A 17,410-nucleotide genomic window follows, 5' to 3' on the forward strand; every position below is an offset into this window, starting at 1 on the left:
GCCCACCCCTTTAACCCCCGCCCACCCCCTTTAGCCCCGCCCCCGTCACCATGGACACCCACAGACCCCCCCATAAGCCCCGCCCCCCGTTGCCATGGCACCCAAGCCCCGCCCCCTGAATGCCCCGAGCCACGCCCCCGTCGCCATAGCAACCCCAGAACCCCCCCCCAGACCCACGTGACCCGCCCCGTTCCCATAGCAACCCCACTTTCCCGCCCTTTGCCCGCCCCGTTCCCATAGCAACCCCTCCCCGGAGCCCCCAGCACCACGTGACCCCGCCCCGTTCCCATAGCAACCCCACTTTCCCGCCCTTTGCCCCACCCGTTCCCATAGCAACCCCTCCCCGGAGCCCCCCCATAACCACGTGACCCCGAACCCGTTCCCATAGCAACCGTGCCCTCCCAGCCCCCAAACCACGTGACCCAGCCCGTTCCCATAGCAACCCGGCCCTCCCAGCCCCCCCAAACCACGTGACCCCGCCCCGTTCCCATAGCAACCCCTCCCCGGAGCCCCCCAGAACCACGTGACCCCGCCCCGTTCCCATAGCAACCCGGCCCCTCCCGCGCCCCGTTGCCATGGCGACTCCCGCCCTCCCGCCCCCCCCCCCCCAAACCACGTGACCGCGCCCCCTCACAGCGCCATCTCGGCCTCCATCTCCTTCAGCCGCTCCTCGCCGCTCTTGGCCGCTCCCGCGCCGCTTCCTCCCCCCCCCCCCGCTCCTCCTCCTCCTCCTCCTCCCCCCCGGACCCCCCAGGCCCGGGCCCGGGCCCAGCCGGAGCCGCCGGAGCCGCCCCCGCCGCCGCCGCCGCCGCCATGCCGGCTGCCAGGAGCCGCTTCCGGTCTCCGCGAGCCGCTTCCGGTCTGCCCCCGCCACTTCCGCTCAGCTCGCGGCGCTTCCGGCGCGGCGTGATGACGTCACCAAGGCGGTTCGCCGCCTCTCGGCTTGGTTGGGGGCTCCCGAGTGACGTCACGGCGCGGAAATGAGGCGAAAAAAGGCGAAATGAGGCCAAAATGGGGCTGAAGGGGGTTTATTGAGGGGAGGGGGCGTGGCCACGAGTCCGGGGGCGGGGTCAGGCGCGGAGGCTGCTGTAGATGTCGGTGCGGGCGCCCTGCAGCTCCTGGGGGGGGTCAGAGGTCAAAGGTCAGGGCCAGAGGTCAAAGGTCAAGGTCAGGGGTCAAAGGTCAAGGGGTCAAGGGTCAAGGGTCAGGTCCCCACCTGATAGGTCCGGTCCATTTCCGGGGGGCGGGCCTTCTCCGGCACCTCTGGGGGAGGGGGGCGGGGTCAGCAGGGAAGCCCCGCCCCCTTCCTAAGCCTCCCTCCTTGACCACGCCCCCAATGCCTGGACACGCCCCCTCCCCAGTGGACACGCCCCCTCCTGCATTACCCTGCCCCTCCCTGGCCCCTCCCCAACCCGCAGACCCCTCCCCCTTAGCCCCTCCCCCTAAGGCCCCACCCACGTGACCCCACCCTCTGGCCCCTCCCATTTGACCACGCCCCCTTTATCCCCGCCCCCTTTTAGCCCCGCCCACCTCCCCACCCCCTCCTACCCAGCAGTAGGCCCCCCTTATCCCTTCCCCACCCCATATGACCCCACCCCCTCTACCCCCTCCCCTTTCGCCCCTCCCCCTTTGACCACGCCCCTTTGACCCCACCCCCTGTAGCCCCGCCCCCATTTAGTCCCGCCCACCTGCGTGCCCCCCTCCTGGCCAGGCAGTAAACCCCCCTTACCCCCTCCCCACCCCCTTTAACCCCCCTTTGGCCCCTTCCCCTTTGGCCCCTCCCCCTTTGACCACGCCCCCTTTGACCCCTCCCCCTTTAGCCCCGCCCCCATTTAGCCCCGCCCACCTGCGTGCCCCCCTCCTGGCCAGGCAGTAAACCCCCCTTACGCCCTCCCCCCCCCCTTTAACCCCCCCTTTGGCCCCTCCCCCTTTGACCACGCCCCCTTTAGCCCCACCCCTTTAGCCCCGCCCCCGTCCTCACCCCCTCCTACCCTCTCATTAGCCCCCCTTACCCCCTCTCCACCCCCTTTCCCCCACCCCATGTCACCCTTCCTCCCCAGGCCCCACCCCCTTTGACCACGCCCCCTTCGGACCCTCCCCCTTTGACCACGCCCCTTTAGCCCCTCCTCCTTTAGCCCCGCCCACCTGGGCACCACCTCTTACCCTGTCAGTAGCCCCCCCTTACCCCTCCCCACCCCCTTTAGCCCCCCCTTTGGCCCCTCCCCCTTTGACTACGCCCCCTTTAGCCCCACCCCCTTTAGCCCCGCCCCCTTTAGCCCCGCCCACCTGCGTGCCCCCTCCTGGCCAGGCAGTAAAACCCCCTTACCCCAGTCCCCACCCCCTTTAGCCCCACCCTTCCTCCCCCAGGCCCCACCCCTTTGACCACGCCCCCTTTAGCCCCGCCCCCTTTCGCCCCGCCCACCTCCCCATCCCCTCTCATTAGGCCCCCTCCCCACCCCCTTTTCCCCACCCCATGTGACCCCACCCCCTCTACCCCCTCCCCTTTGGCCCCTCCCCCTTTGACCACGCCCCCTTTGACCCCTCCCCCTTTTAGCCACGCCCCCTTTAGCCCCGCCCACCTCCCCACCCCCTCCTACCCTGTCCGTAGCCCCCCCCTTACCACCTCCCCACCCCCTTTAGCCCCACCCCATGTCACCCTTCCTCCCCCAGGCCCCACCCCCCTTTGACCCCGCCCCCTTTGACCCCACCCCCTTTAGCCCCGCCCCCCGAGGCCCCGCCCACCTGCGTGCCCCCTCCTGGCCAGGCAGTAGGCCCCCCCCGCCAGCAGCAGGGTCAGGGCCACGTCCGCGCCCAGCAGCAGGGCCAGAGGGGCCGGGCCCGGCAGGCAGGGGGTGCAGTCTGGGGGGGGGGGGGAAGACAAAAAGGGGCGCACCGCGCGTCAGCGACAGCGGGACCCCCGGAAATGGGACCCCAAACAAAGGTTCCCCCCTACAAAGGTTCCCCCTATAGAAAGGGTCCCCCCCGGGTGTCCCCCCAAAATGGGTCCCCCATAATGGGGCCTCCATGTTTGGGTCCCCCCCCAATGGTTCCCCCCGGAAATGGGACCCCACACAAAGGTTCCCCCCCACAAAGGTTCCCCCCCCCACCATAATGGGTCCCCTGGGTGTCCCCTGTAAATGGGTCCCCCATAATGGGGGTCTCCATGTTTGGGTTCCCCCCCCAAATGTTCCCCCTGAAACTGGGGCCTGCACAAAGGTTCCCCCCCAAAATGGTGTCCCCCAACCCCCATGCGTCCCCTGGGTATCCCCCCAAAATGGGTCCCCCGGGTGTAACGCCAAAATGGGTCCCCCACAATGGGGCCTCCATGTTTGGGTCCCCCCCCCAATGATTCCCCTGGAAATGGGACCCCACACAAAGGTTCCCCCCACACAAAGGTTCCCCCCCCACCATAATGGGTCCCCTGGGTGTCCCCTGTAAATGGGTCCCCCACAATGGGGCCTCCATGTTTGGGTCCCCCCCCCAATGGTTCCCCCCGAAATTGGGGCATGCACAAAGGTTCCCCCCATAAAAGTCCCCCCCACACCATAATGGGTCCCCCAGGTGTCCCCCCAAAATGGGTCCCCCCCAATGGGGTCTCCATGTTTGGGTCCAACCCCCAATGGTTGCCCCCAGAATCAGGGCACACACAAAGGTTCCCCCCCCCAAAGGTTCCCTCTATAGAAAGGGTCCCCCCCGGGTGTTCCCCCAAAATGGGTCCCCCATAATGGGGCCTCCATGTTTGGGTCCCCCCCCAATGGTTCCCCCCGGAAATGGGACCCCACACAAAGGTTCCCCCACACAAAGGTTCCCACCCACCATAATGGGTCCCCCGGGTGTAACCCCAAAATGGGTCCCCCACAATGGGGCCTCCATGTTTGGGTCCCCCCCCAATGATTCCCCTGGAAATGGGACCCCACACAAAGGTTCCCCCCCCCAAAGGTTCCCCCCGTCCCCAATTGTTCCCTTGGGTGTCCCCCTAAAAAGGGTCCCCCATAATGGGGGTCTCCATGTTTGGGTCCCCTCCCCCCAATCGTCCCCCCCGGAAATGGGACCCCACACAAAGGTTCCCCCACACAAAGGTTCCCACTACCACCATAATGGGTCCCCTGGGTGTCCCCCAAAATGGGTCCCCCGGGTGTAACCCCAAAATGGGTCCCCCACAATGTTACCCCCAAAATAGGGGGGGTGCAGAAAGGTTCCCCTTCATAAAGGTTCCTCCTATAGAAAGGGTCCCCCCCGGGTGTCCCCCCAAAATGGGTCCCCCCCAATGGGGTCTCCATGTTTGGGTCCCCCCCCCAATGGTCCTCCCGGAAATGGGACCCCACACAAAGGTTCCCCCCCATAAAAGTCCCCCCCCCCACCATAATGGGTCCCCCGGGTGTCCCCTCAAAACGGGTCCCCCATAATGGGGGTCTCCATGTTTGGGTCCCTCCCCCAATGGTCCTCCCGGAAATGGGACCCCACACAAAGGTTCCCCCCCACAAAGGTTCCCCCACGCACCATAATGGGTCCCTTGGGTGTCCCCCCAAAATGGGTCCCCCCTGGGTGTAACCCCAAAATGGGTCCCCCATAATGCGGGGCCTCCATGTTTGGGTCCCCCCCCCAATGGTTCCCCTGGAAATGGGTCCCCACACAAAGGTTCCCCCCACCAAAGGTTCCCCCTATAGAAAGGGTCCCTCAGGTGTCCCCCCAAAATGGGTCCCCCACCATGGGGCCTCCATGTTTGGGTTCCCCCCCCCAAATGTTCCCCTTGAAACTGAGGCCTGCACAAAGGTTCCCCCCCATAAAAGTTCCCCCCAACCACAATGGGTCCCCTACATGTCCCCCCAAAATGGGTCCCCCTTGGGTGTAACCCCAAAATGGGTCCCCCCACATGGACCCTCCATGTTTGGTCCCCCCCAATGGTTCCCCTGGAAATGGGACCCCACACAAAGGTTCCCCCCCACCAAAGGTTCCCCCTATGGAAAGGGTTCCTTGGGTGTCCCCCCAGAAAAAGTCCGCCCTGGGTGTCCCCCCAAAATGGGTCCCCCACAATGGGACCTCCATGTTTGGGTCCCCCCCCAATGATTCCCCTGGAAATGGGACCCCACACAAAGGTTCCCCCCCCCCCATTGGTACCCCCTACCTGCAATGGGTCCCCTGGGTGTCCCCCCAAAATGGGTCCCCCCCCATGGTTAAACCCCCCCCGGGTGTCCCCCCCCCAAATGGGTCCCCCCAATGGGTGTCCCCAAAACTGCCCCCCCCATCATTCTCCCCCTCCCCTAATTTACATCCCGCCCCCCTAAATTGTGTCCGCCCCCCAAATATCTCCCCCTTCACACCCAACTGAGCCCCTCCCCAATGTTTCACCCCCCCCCAAATTGCCCCCCCCACCCCTGGGACCCCCCCTATCCCCCCCCCTCACCTCTATCCGCAGCAGCCAGCCCTGCAAAACAACAAAACCCCCCCTGAGCCCCCCCAAACTGCCCCCTATAAGGGGGGGGGGGCATTTGGGTGCCCCCCCCCCCTTTACAAACAACGCAGGCACCCAAATGCCCCCCCCTTCCCCTTTTTCCCCCCCCCACAACTTCCCCTTTTCCACTTCCCTTTCCAAAAGGGGGGGGATGGGGACGGGGGGGGGGATTTGGGGACACTGGGGACCCCTGGGATGGGGGGGGGGGGTGGGGGGGGCACCCAAGGGACCCCCCCTAATAAAAGGTGAGGGGGGTTTGGGGGCAGTTGTGGTGCTGGGGGGGGGCACTGTGGTTCCCTATTGGGGTATAAAGGGGGGGGGGAGATTTTTGGGGTGGAATTGGGGCTTTTTGGGGGTTTTGGGGGATTTTGGGGGGGGTTAGGCGGGGTAAAAGGGGGGGGGGACTCACCCAGGAGCAGAAGGACGAGGGCGGGGGGCAGGGGGGGGCCCATGGTGGCAGCCGGAGCCGAGGCGATGAGAAGGGACGGGGGGGGACAGGGGACGGATCCGCCCCGGGGGGGGCAAATCGGGGAAGCCCCGCCCCCCTTTTTGTAGCCCCGCCCCTTATTTTGGGGTGGGGGAGGAAGTGGAGGGGGGTGTGACAAAAAGGGGGGGGAATTGCCACAAGAAGGGAGAGGAATTGTCCCCAAGGGGGGGTTAAATTGCCCCAAAGGGTGGAAATTTGCCCCAAGGGGGGGGTAAAATTGCCCCTGGGGGGGTAAAAATGCCCCGGGGGGGGATAAAATGCCCCAAGGGGGGGGGTTAAAGTACCCCAAGGGGGGGGAACTGCCCTAAGGGGAGGGGAAATTGCCCCAAGGGGGGGGTGAAACTGCCCCTGGGGGTGAAACAGCCCCTGGGGGGGTCAAATTACCCCAAAGGGGGCAAAAAATGCCCCAGGAGGGGGCAATATGCACTAAGGGGAGGGGAAATTGCCCCAAAGGGGGGGGGAAATTTCACGCTAGGGGGGTGAAACTGCCCCGGGGGGGGGGTAAAATAGCCCCGAGGGGGGGTGAAATTGTCCCCAAGGGTGGAAATCTGCCCCCTGGGGGGGTAAAATTGCCCCTGGGGGGAGTGAAACACCCCAAATGGGGGTAAATATGCCCCAAGGGGGGGGGAATCTGTCCTCGGGGGGGGTAAAACTGCCCTTGGGGGGGGGTAAAACTGCCCCTGGGGGGTGAAACTGCCCCGGGGGGGGGTGACAGCCCCAAGGGGGGGGTTAAAATAGCCCCGAGGGGGGGTAAAATTGCCCCAAAGGGGGGTGAAAACGGCCCCAAGGGGGGGAAATCTGCCCCTGGGGGGGGTAAAACTACCCTGGGGGGGGTTAAACTGCCCCAAGGGGGGCTGAAATGATCCGGGGGTGCGTGATAATTACCCCAAGGGGGTGATAATTGCCCCAGGGAAGGGGTTAATTACCCCAGGGAGGGGGTTAATTGCCCCAGGTGGGGGCAAAACTACCCCGGGGGGGGCAAGAAGCCCCCCAGTGAGGGCAATAAGTGATGGGGGGGGTAATTGACCCCATGGGGAGCTTAAATTGGATTTTTGGGGGAATTAAATGTGCTTTGGGGGCTATAAATGCCCGGGGGGGGCAGTAGAGCCCTCATGGGGGGGTAAATTTGCCCCGGGGGGGTCAAAACTGCCCCAAGGGGGGGCAAAAATGCCCCGAAGGGGGGTTAAAAGGGCCCGGGGGTGCTTGGAGGTGGACTAGGGGGTCATTGGGGGGGTTAATGAACACGGGGGGGGTTAATTATCCCCTACGGGGTGTTAATTACCCCCTAGGGGGTGTTAATTGCCCCCTAGGGGGGGTTAATTGCCCCCTGGGGGGGGTAAAAGCCCCCTCCCCACTGCGCATGCGCGGCTCGCCTCAGCGCGCAGCCAGGGGGCGGGGCCTCCTCCTCCTTGCCCCCGCCCGCACAGCGCAAGCGCGGCCCCGGCCCCGCGCCACGCCGCCGGGTGGGCGTGGCCGCGCGCCCGCCGCGCTCCCATTGGCCCGCTGGGAGCGGAGGGGGGCGTGGCCGGAAGAGAGGCGGGGAAACGGAGGGGGCGTGGCCTGGAGCGGCGGGAGAGCAGCGGCGGAGCCGGGGGCGCCTCACGCGTGAGTCACGTGGGGAGGGGGGGGGAGGGGGCGCGACCACTTCCGGGGGGTGGGGGGGGAGGGGGGGGGCGGGAGGAGCCATTTTGGGGCCCGGGGGGGGGCTGGGGGTGATGGGGGGCACCCAAGGGAGACCCCCGGGGGGGAGGGGAGGGATCCGGGGGGAAATGGCCGCCGGTGGGGGCACCCCGGGGTGGTCCTGAGGCGGGATGGGCACCCATGGGTGCTGCTGGGCCCTGAGGGGCACCCATGGGTGCTGCTGGGCCAATGTGGGGCACCCATGGGTGCTCCTGTGTCCATTTTGGGCACTTTCACCCCAATATTGGGCACCCTTGGGTGCTTCTATATCCATTTTGGGCACCTGCACCCCAATATTTGGCACCCATGGGTGCTCCTACCCCTATAGGGTGACACCCATGAGCTCCCTTAGGCCATAAGTGGCACCCATGGGTGCTCCTAGACTAATATTGGGCACCTATAGGTGCTCCTATATGATTTTTGGGCACCTGCACCCCAATATTTGGCACCCATGGGAGCTGCTACCCCTATAGGGTGATGCCCATGGGCTCCCTTAGGCCATAAGTGGCACCCATGGGTGCTGATACCCCAATGTGAGGCACCCATGGGTGCTCCTGTATCCATTTTGGGCACCTGCACCCTAATATTTGGCACCCATGGGTGCTCCTGTATCCAGTTTGGGCACCTGCACCCTAATATTTGGCACCCATAGGTGCTCCTACCCCAATAGGGTGACACCCATGAGGTCCCTTAGGCCATAAGAGGCACCCATGGGTGCTGGTACCCCAGTGTGAGGCACCCGAGGGTGCTCCTATATCCGTTTTGGGCACCTGCACCCTAATATTTGGCACCCATGGGTGCTCCTGTATCCAGTTTGGGCACCTGCACCCCAATATTTGGCACCCATGGGTGCTCCTATGTCCATTTTGGGCACCTGCACCCCAATATTGAGCACCCATGGGTGCTGCTACCCCTATAGGGTGACACCTATGGGCTCCCTTAGGCCATAAAGGGCACCCATGGGTGCTGCTTTGTCAATGTGGGACACCCATGGGTGCTCCTGTATCGATTTTGGGTACCTGCACCCCACTATTGGACACCCATGGGCTCCCCTAGACCATTTGTGGCCCCCATGGGTACCCCAGCCCCAGTATAGGGACACCCATGGCCTCCCTTAGACCATATGGGGCACCCAAGGGTGCTCCTAGACCCATGTGGGGTACCCATGCGCACCCACACCCCAATATTGGGCACCCTTGGGTGCTTCTATATCAATTTTGGGCACCAGCACCCCAATATTGGGCACCTGTGGGTGCTCCTGTATCCATTTTGGGCTCCTGCACCCCAATATTGAGCACCCATGGGTGCTCCTACCCAAATAGGGTGATGCCCCTGGGCTCCCTTAGGTCATATGGGGCACCCATGGGTGCTGCTGTGTCAATGTGGGACACCCATGAACGCTCCTTTACTAATTTTGGGTACCTTCAACCCAATATTTGGCACCCATGGGTGCTCCTACACTAATCTTGAGCACCCACACCCCAATATGGGGCACCCTTGGGTGCTCCTGTATCAATTTTGGGCACCTGCACCCCACTATTGGCACCCATGGGTGCTCCTACCCCAATAGGGTGATGCCCATGGGCTCCCTTAGGCCATAAGTGGCACCCATGGGTGCTGCTGTGTCAACGTGGGGCAGCCATGGGTGCTCCTTCACTTATTTTGGGTATCTACACCCCAACATTTGGCACCCATGGGTGCTCCTACCCCAACAGGGTGACGCCCATGGGCTCCCTTCGGCCATAAGGGGCACCCGTAGATGGTCCTAGACCAATATTGGGCACCCATGGGTGCTCCGACCGCAATATGGTGAAGCCTATGGGCTCCCTTAGGCCGTAAGGGGCACCCATGGGTGCTGATACCCCAATGCGAGGCACCCACGGGTGCTCTTTTACTAATTTTGGTTACCTGCACCCCAATATTGGGCACCCATGGGCACCTACACTCCATGAAGGGCACCCATGGGTGCTGCTAGGCCAACATAGGTCACCTTTGGGCACCCCCACGCCAATATAGGGCACCCATGGGCTCCCCTACACCCATAACGGGCACCCAAGGGTGCTCCTAGACCCGTATGGTATACCCACGGGCACCCACACCCCAATGTGGGGCACCCATGGGTGCTCCTATATCGATTTCGTGCCCCCACCCAAGTAGAGGGGCACCCATGGGTGACCCCACACCCCAACATGGGGCACCCATGGGTGCTCCTACACCCCGAGAGCACCCGTGACCACCCTCACCCCGACAGAGGGTCATCCGTGACCGCCCCCAACCCCAATGTGGGGCACCCATGGGCGTCTTCACCCCAACGTAGGGACACCCCCACCCAACGAAGACCCCCCAAACCCAACGGAGGGTCCCCCAAGACCCCCCCCACCCAATGAAGACCCCCGAAAACCAACGATGGGGACCCCCAAGACCCCCCCCACCCAACAAAGACCCCCCCAAACCCATCGATGGAGACCCCCATGGCCACACTCACCCAACGAAGACCCCCCCAACCCAACGTAGGGTCACCCAAGACCCCCCCCACCCAACGAAGACCCCCCCAAACCCAACGATGGAGACCCCCAAGACCCCCCCCACCCAATGAAGACCCCCCCAAACCCAACAAAGACTCCCCAAACCCAACGATGGCGACCCCCAAGACCCCCCCAACCCAATGTAGGGTCACCCAAGACCCCCCCAACCCAACGAAGACCCCCCAAACCCAACAAAGACCCCCCAAACCCAATGATGGAGACCCCGAAGACCACCCCAACACAATGTAGGGTTTGCCCGTGACCACCCCCACCCAACAAAGACCCCCCCAAACCCAACAAAGACCCCCCAAACCCAACGTAGGGTTGCCCATGAGCCCCCACACTCAACGAGGATGAACCCAAACCCAACGACGAAGACTCCCACGACCACCCCAACCCAACGAAGACCCCCCAAACCCAACAAAGACCCCCCCAAACCCAACAAAGACCCCCCAAACCCAACAATGGTGTCCCCCAAGACCACCCGAACCCAACGAAGACCCCCCAAACCCAACGAAGACCCCCCAAACCCAACGATGGTGTCCCCCAAGACTCCCCCAACCCAACGAAGACCCCCCAAACCCAACAAAGACCCCCCAAACCCAACAAAGACCCCCCAAACCCAACGACGAAGACCCCCACGACCACCCCAACCCAACGAAGACCCCCCAAACCCAACGGGGGCCCCCCAAACCCAACAATGGTGTCCCCCAAGACCCCCCAAACCCAACAAAGACCCCCCAAACCCAACAAAGACCCCCCAAACCCAACAAAGACCCCCCCAACCCAACGAAGACCCCCCAAACCCAACAATGGTGTCCCCCAAGACCACCCCAACCCAACAAAGACCCCCCAAACCCAACAAAGACCCCCCAAACCCAACAAAGACCCCCCAAACCCAACGATGGCGACCCCCAAGCTCCCCCAAACCCAACGATGGGGACCCCGAAGACCACCCGAACCCAATGTAGGGTTCACCCATGACCACCCCCACCCAATGAAGACCCCCCAAACCCAACGATGGTGTCCCCCAAGACCCCCCCAACCCAACAAAGACCCCCCAACCCAACATATGGTGCCCATGAGCCCCCACGCTCAACGAGGATGAACCCCAACCCAACGACGAAGACCCCCACGACCACCCCCATCCAACAAAGACCCCCCAAACCCAACAAAGACCCCCCAAACCCAACGATGGTGTCCCCCAAGACCCCCCCAAACCCAACAAAGACCCCCCAAACCCAACGATGGGGACCCCCAAGACCCCCCCAACCCAAAGCAAGGTTGCCCATGACCTCCCCCACCCAATAAAGACCCCCCAAACCCACCAAAGACCCCCCAAAGCCAACGAAGACCCCCCAAACCCAACGATGGAGACCCCGAAGACCACCCCAACCCCATATAGGGTTCGCCCATGACCCCCCAAACCCAACAAAGACCCAACCAAACCCAACGATGGGGACCCCAAAGACCCCCCCAACCCAATGAAGACCCCCCAAACCCAACAATGGTGTCCCCCAAGACCACCCGAACCCAACGAAGACCCCCCAAACCCAACGAAGACCCCCCAAACCCAACGATGGTGTCCCCCAAGCCCCCCCCAACCCAATGAAGACCCCCTCAAACCCAACAAAGACCCCCCAAACCCAACAAAGACCCCCCAAACCCAACGATGGCGACCCCCAAGCTCCCCCAAACCCAACGATGGGGACCCTGAAGACCACCCGAACCCAATGTAGGGTTCACCCATGACCACCCCCACCCAATGAAGACCCCCCAAACCCAACGATGGTGTCCCCCAAGACCCCCCCAACCCAACAAAGACCCCCCAAACCCAACAAAGACCCCCCAACCCAACATATGGTGCCCATGAGCCCCCACGCTCAACGAGGATGAACCCCAACCCAACGACGAAGACCCCCACGACCACCCCCACCCAACAAAGACCCCCCAAACCCAACAAAGACCCCCCAAACCCAACAAAGACCCCCCAAACCCAACGATGGTGTCCCCCAAGACCCCCCAACCCAACATAAGGTGCCCATGAGCCCCCACACCCAACGGAGATGAACCAAAACCCAATGCCGAACGCCCCCGCCACCCCCCACCCCACCCCAAATGCCACCCCATTGACGCCTCCCCTTTCTCCCCCGTCCCCCCGCAGCCCACCAGCACCCCCCCACCCCCCCACCCACCATGCCGCCCCCCCTCTGCCTCCGCTGCCGCCGCCCCGCCGCCCTCCGCCGCCCGCGCACCGGCGAGGCCCTGTGCCGCCCCTGCTTCGTCGCCGCCTTCGAGGCCGAAGCCCACCGCGCCCTGCTGGCCGGCGACCACCCCCCCAAGCCCGGCGAGACCCTGGCCGTGGCCTCCTCGGGGGGGAAGGACTCGGCGGTCCTCGCCCACCTCCTGGCCCGCCTGGAGGAGCGCCACGGCTACGGGGTCCGCCTGGTGCTGCTGGCGGTGGACGAGGGGATCGCCGGCTACCGCGACGCCTCGCTGGGGGCCGTGAGGAGGGGGCGGGGGGCTCTGCCCCTCCTGGTGGTCTCCTTCGAGGAGCTTTTCGGCTGGAGCATGGACCGGGTGGCCCGGCGGCTGGCGGGGGGCGCCAGCCACTGCACCTTCTGCGGGGTCCTGCGGCGCCAGGCGCTGGAGAGGGGGGCCCGGCTGCTGGGGGTCGACCGGATCGCCACTGGTGAGGCGGGGTGGGACTGGGGGGGACTGGGAGGGACTGGGAGGGGACTGGGAGGGATTGGGAGGGACTGGGAGGGGAGTGGGGGGCACTGGGAGGGGAGTGGGAGGCACTGCGAGTAACTGGGAGGGGACTGGGAGGCACTGGGAGGGACTGGGAGGGGAGTGGGAGGGATTGGGAGGGGAGTGGGAGGCACTGCGAGTAACTGGGAGGGGACTGGGAGGGAGTGGGGGGGATTGGGAGGGGGGTGGGAGGCACTGGGAGGGACTGGGAGGGGAGTGGGAGGGATTGGGAGGGGGTGGGAGGGGAGTGGGAGGCACTGCGAGTAACTGGGAGGGGACTGGGAGGGACTGGGGGGCACTGGGAGGGGAGTGGGAGGGATTGGAAGGGAGTGGGAGGCACTGCGAGTAACTGGGAGGGGACTGGGAGGGACTGGGAGGGGAGTGGGAGGGATTGGGAGTGGGTGGGAGGGCAGTGGGAGGCACTGCGAGTAACTGGGAGGGGACTGGGAGGAACTGGGGGGCACTGGGAGGGGAGTGGGAGGCACAGGGAGGGTGTGGAAGGGGAGTGGGAAGGGATTGGGGGGCACTGGGAGGGGAGTGGGAGGCACTGGGAGTAACTGGGAGGGGAGTGGGACGCACTGGGAGGGGAGTGGGAGGCACTGGGAGGGACTGAAGGGGGGTGGGAGGGGAATGGGAGGTGCTGGGGGGGATTGGGAAGGGAGTGTGAGGCACTGGGGGGCACTGGGAGGCATTGGGAGGGGAATGGGAGGGGATTGGGGGGCACTGGGAAGGACTGGGGGGCACTGGGAGGGGACTGGGAGGGACTGGGGGGGGAATGGGAGGTGCTGGGGGGGACTGGGAAGGGAGTGGGAGGCACTGGGGGGCTCTGGGAGAGGTTTGGGGGGCACTGGGAGGAGGATTGGGGGGATTGGAAGGGGATTGGCGGGCACTGGGAAGGACTGGGAGACACTGGGAGGGGGTAGGAGGGGAGTGGGAGGGGGTGGGAGGGACTGGGGGGCACTGGGAGAGGTTTGGGTGGGATTGGGAGGGGAATGGGAGGCACTGGGAGGGGAGTGGGAGGGGAGTGGGAGGCACTGGGAGGGAATGGGGGGCACTGGGAGAGGTTTGGGGGGGACTGGAAGGGGACTGGGAGGCACTGGGAGGGGATTGGGGGGCACTGGGAGGGACTGGAAGCGGAATGGGAGGTGCTGGGGGGGACTGGGAAGGGAGTGGGAGACACTGCAGGGCACTGGGAGGGGAATGGGAGGCACTGGGAGGGACTGGGAGGGGGTGGGAGGGGAGTGGGAGATACTGGGAGGGGGGTGGGAGAGGATTGGGGGGCACTGGGAGGGAGTGGAAGGGATTGGGGGGCACTGGGAGGGGAGTGAGAGGGAATGGGGGGCACTGGGGGGGACTGGGAAGGGAGTGGGAGGCATTGGTGGTCACTGTGAGGGGACTGGGGAGCACTGGGAGGAGATTGGGGGGCACTGGGAGGGGAGTGGGAGGCACTGGAAGTAACTGGGAGGGAGTGGGAGAGGAGTGGGAGGGGATTGGGAGGCACTGGGAGGGGGTGGGAGGAGAATGGGAAGGGAGTTGGACAGGGTGGGAGGCACTGGGAGGGGACTGGGAAGCACTGGGAGGGGACTGGGAGGCTCTGGGAGGGGGGTGGGACTGGGGGGCACTGGGAGGAGGACTGGGGGGGATTAGGGGGTTTGGAAGGGGATTGGGGGACACTGGGTGTGACTGGGAGGGAACTGGGAGGCACTGGGGGGCACTGGGAGTAGTGGGAGCCCACTGGGAGGCGATGGGAGAGGACTGGGAGGGAGCTGAGAGGAACTGGGAGCGATGGGACTCACTGGGAAGAGACTGGAAAGAGACTGGGAAATGATGGGAGGGAACTGGGAAGGCACTGGGAGGGCACTGGGCTGAACTGGGCGGCACTGGTGAGCCGCGTCGCCCCCCCCCCGAGGCCACAACGCCGACGACATCGCCGAGACCGTGCTGATGAACGTCCTGCGCGGGGACGTGGCCCGGCTGCGCCGCGCGGCCACCGAGGCCACCGCCGGGGCCACCGGGACCACCGGGACCACTGGGAACACTGGGACAGCCACTGGGAACACTGGGACAACCACTGGGGCCACCACGGCCTCTACGAGCGGTGGGAGCCACGGGGAGGCCACCACGAAGGCCACGGAGGCCACCAAGAGGCCTGTGGAGGCCACCAGGAGATCCACGAAGGTTTCTACGGAGTCCACGGCCACCAAAAATTCCACGGAGACCACCAAAAACCCCATGGAGACCACCACGAAGTCTTCGGAGACCACCAAGAAGTCTTTGGAGGCCACCAGGAGCCACGTGGAGGCCACCAGGAGCCATGTGGAGGCCACCAAGAGCTCCACGAAGGTCCCTACGACCTCCACGGCCACCAAAAATTCCACGGAGACCACCAAAAACCCCATGAAGACCACCACAAAGTCTTCGGAGACCACCAAGAAGTCTTTGGAGGCCACCACAAAGTCTTCGGAGGCCACCAGGAGCCACGTGGAGGCCACCAAGAGGCCTGTGGAGGCCACCGGGAGCTCCACGAAGGTTTCTACGGCCTCCATGGCCACCAAAAATTCCACGGAGGCCACCAAAAACCCCATGGAGACCACCAGGAACCCCATGGAGACCACCACAAAGTCTTCGGAGGCCACCAGGAGCCACGTAGAGGCCACCACCAACCCCATGTTGGCCACCACAACGCCCATGGAGGCCACCACGACCCCCGCGCAGCTCCCTACTCCCTCCGCAACCACCAAGAAGCCCCCCAAACCCCCCAAGAAGCCCACCCCTCGCCCCGTGGCCCACCCCCGGGTCCCTCGCCCCCTGGAGGGTGGCCCGTGGCCCGCGGTGCCCCGGTGCAAGCCCTTGCGGCACGCCTACGAGAAGGAGATCGTCCTCTACGCCTACTTCCAAGGCCTGGACTACGTCAGCACCGAGTGCGTCTACGCCCCCCACGCCTACCGGGGCCACGCGCGGGCCCTCCTCAAGGATTTAGAAGCCACCCGGGCCAGCACGGTAGCCGCCCTGGGCCACTCGGGCCGCCGGCTAGCGGTGGCCACCCAGGTGGCCACCAAAGCGTTGGGGGCTTGCGGGCGGTGCGGCTACGCGGCCAGCCAGCCCCTCTGCAAGGCCTGCGTCCTGCTGGCCTCGTTGGAGCGCGGGTTGCCACGCTTGGGGTTGGGCAAGAGGTCCTTGGGGTTGGCCACCGCGGGGGGTGGCCACGGGGGGGGTGGCCAACGGGTTGAGGGGCTTGGGGTTGGTGGCCAAGAGGTCGTTGGCCATGGGGTTGATGGTCAAGGGGTTGGTAGCCATGGGGCTAGTGGTCTTGGGGTTGGTGGTCAAGGGGTCGTTGGCCATGGGGTTGATGGTTTTGGGGTAGTTGGCCAAGGGGTTGATGGCCAAGGGGTTGGTAGCCATGGGGCTAGTGGGCTTGGGGTTGATGGTTATGGGTCTGGTGGCCAGGGGGCTAGTGGTCTTGGGGTTGGTGGCCACGGGGTTGATGGTTATGGGTCTGGTGGCCACGGGGTTGATGGTCTTGGGGTAGTTGGCCAAGGGGTTGATGGCCAAGGGGTTGGTAGCCATGGGGCTAGTGGTCTTGGGGTTGGTGGCCAAGGGGTTGTTGGCCATGGGGTTGATGGTTATGGGTCTGGTAGCCATGGGGCTAGTGGTCTTGGGGTTGGTGGCCAAGGGGTTGATGGTGTTGGGGGGGGTTGTTGTGGGGTTGATGGTCAACGGGGTGGTTGCCGTGGGGTTGGTGGCCATGGGGCTAGTGGTCTTGGGGTTGGTAGCCACGGGGATGGTGGCCAAAGGGTTGTTGGCCATGGGGTTGATGGTCTTGGGGTTGGTGGCCATGGGGTTGGTGGCCACGGGGGGGGTTGTTGTGGGGTTGAGGGTCAACGGGGTGGTTGCCGTGGGGTTGGTAGCCATGGGGCTAGTGGTCATGGGGTTGGTAGCCACGGGGATGGTGGCCAAAGGGTTGTTGGCCATGGGGTTGATGGTCTTGGGGTTGGTGGCCATGGGGTTGGTGGCCATGGGGTTGGTGGCCACGGGGGGGGTTGTTGTGGGGTTGAGGGTCAACGGGGTGGTTGCCGTGGGGTTGGTAGCCATGGGGCTAGTGGTTTTGGGGTTGGTAGCCACGGGGTTGGTGGCCGTAGGGCCGATGGCCATGACCTTGGTGGTCTTGGGGTTGATGGCCACGGGGTTGGGGGTCTTGGGGTCGGGGGTCTTGGGGGTCTTGGGGTTGGTAGCCACGGGGCTAGTGGCCATGGGGAGGAGGAGTGGGCGGGGCTGGGGGGGGAGGGGGAGCGGGAGGTGGAGGTGGAGGTGGTGGGCAGGGGGGGGCGCACGGTGCGGCGCCGGGTGCGGGGGCTGGGCCGGGCCCGGGGGGCTCTCAACATCTGGGATTTCTAGGGGGGGGGGCAACTGGGGGCAACTGGGGGCAACTGGAGGGGGTCTGGGGGCAACTGGGAGGGTCTGGGGGTGACTGGGAGGGTCTGGGGGCAATTGGGAGGGGAAATGGGGGAAAATCAG

At 64.9% G+C, this 17,410-nt stretch overlaps 2 protein-coding genes across 3 annotated transcripts; one reads left to right on the forward strand and one right to left on the reverse strand.

The window, feature by feature from the left end:
* Window positions 1–1,012: 1,012 nt before the first annotated feature.
* TYROBP (transmembrane immune signaling adaptor TYROBP) lies at window positions 1,013–5,940 on the reverse strand. Of its 2 annotated transcripts, none has more exons than XR_014686623.1 (4): window positions 5,405–5,425; window positions 2,743–2,859; window positions 1,217–1,263; window positions 1,013–1,118 (listed from the first exon to the last, which is right to left on the reverse strand). XR_014686623.1 is itself a non-coding variant. In XM_084502411.1 (4 exons), the coding sequence occupies exons 1-4, from the start codon at window positions 5,902–5,904 to the stop codon at window positions 1,071–1,073; spliced, it is 255 nt and encodes an 84-aa protein (XP_084358537.1). In that variant the 5' UTR covers window positions 5,905–5,940; the 3' UTR covers window positions 1,013–1,070. The 2 variants fall into 2 exon arrangements, 1 of the variants encoding a protein (XP_084358537.1); XM_084502411.1 differs by lacking the exon at window positions 5,405–5,425 and adding an exon at window positions 5,862–5,940.
* Window positions 5,941–12,266: 6,326 nt separating this feature from the next.
* LOC311426216 (uncharacterized protein) lies at window positions 12,267–16,995 on the forward strand (the record flags this gene model as incomplete). Its single annotated transcript, XM_084502412.1, has 4 exons — window positions 12,267–12,836; window positions 14,805–16,184; window positions 16,260–16,915; window positions 16,984–16,995. The coding sequence occupies exons 1-4, from the start codon at window positions 12,341–12,343 to the stop codon at window positions 16,993–16,995; spliced, it is 2,544 nt and encodes an 847-aa protein (XP_084358538.1). The 5' UTR covers window positions 12,267–12,340.
* Between the last annotated feature and the right edge of the window lie 415 nt (window positions 16,996–17,410).

Source organism: Aythya ferina (assembly GCF_964211825.1).
Source record: "Aythya ferina genome assembly, chromosome: 39".
NCBI classification, from domain to species: domain Eukaryota; kingdom Metazoa; phylum Chordata; class Aves; order Anseriformes; family Anatidae; genus Aythya; species Aythya ferina.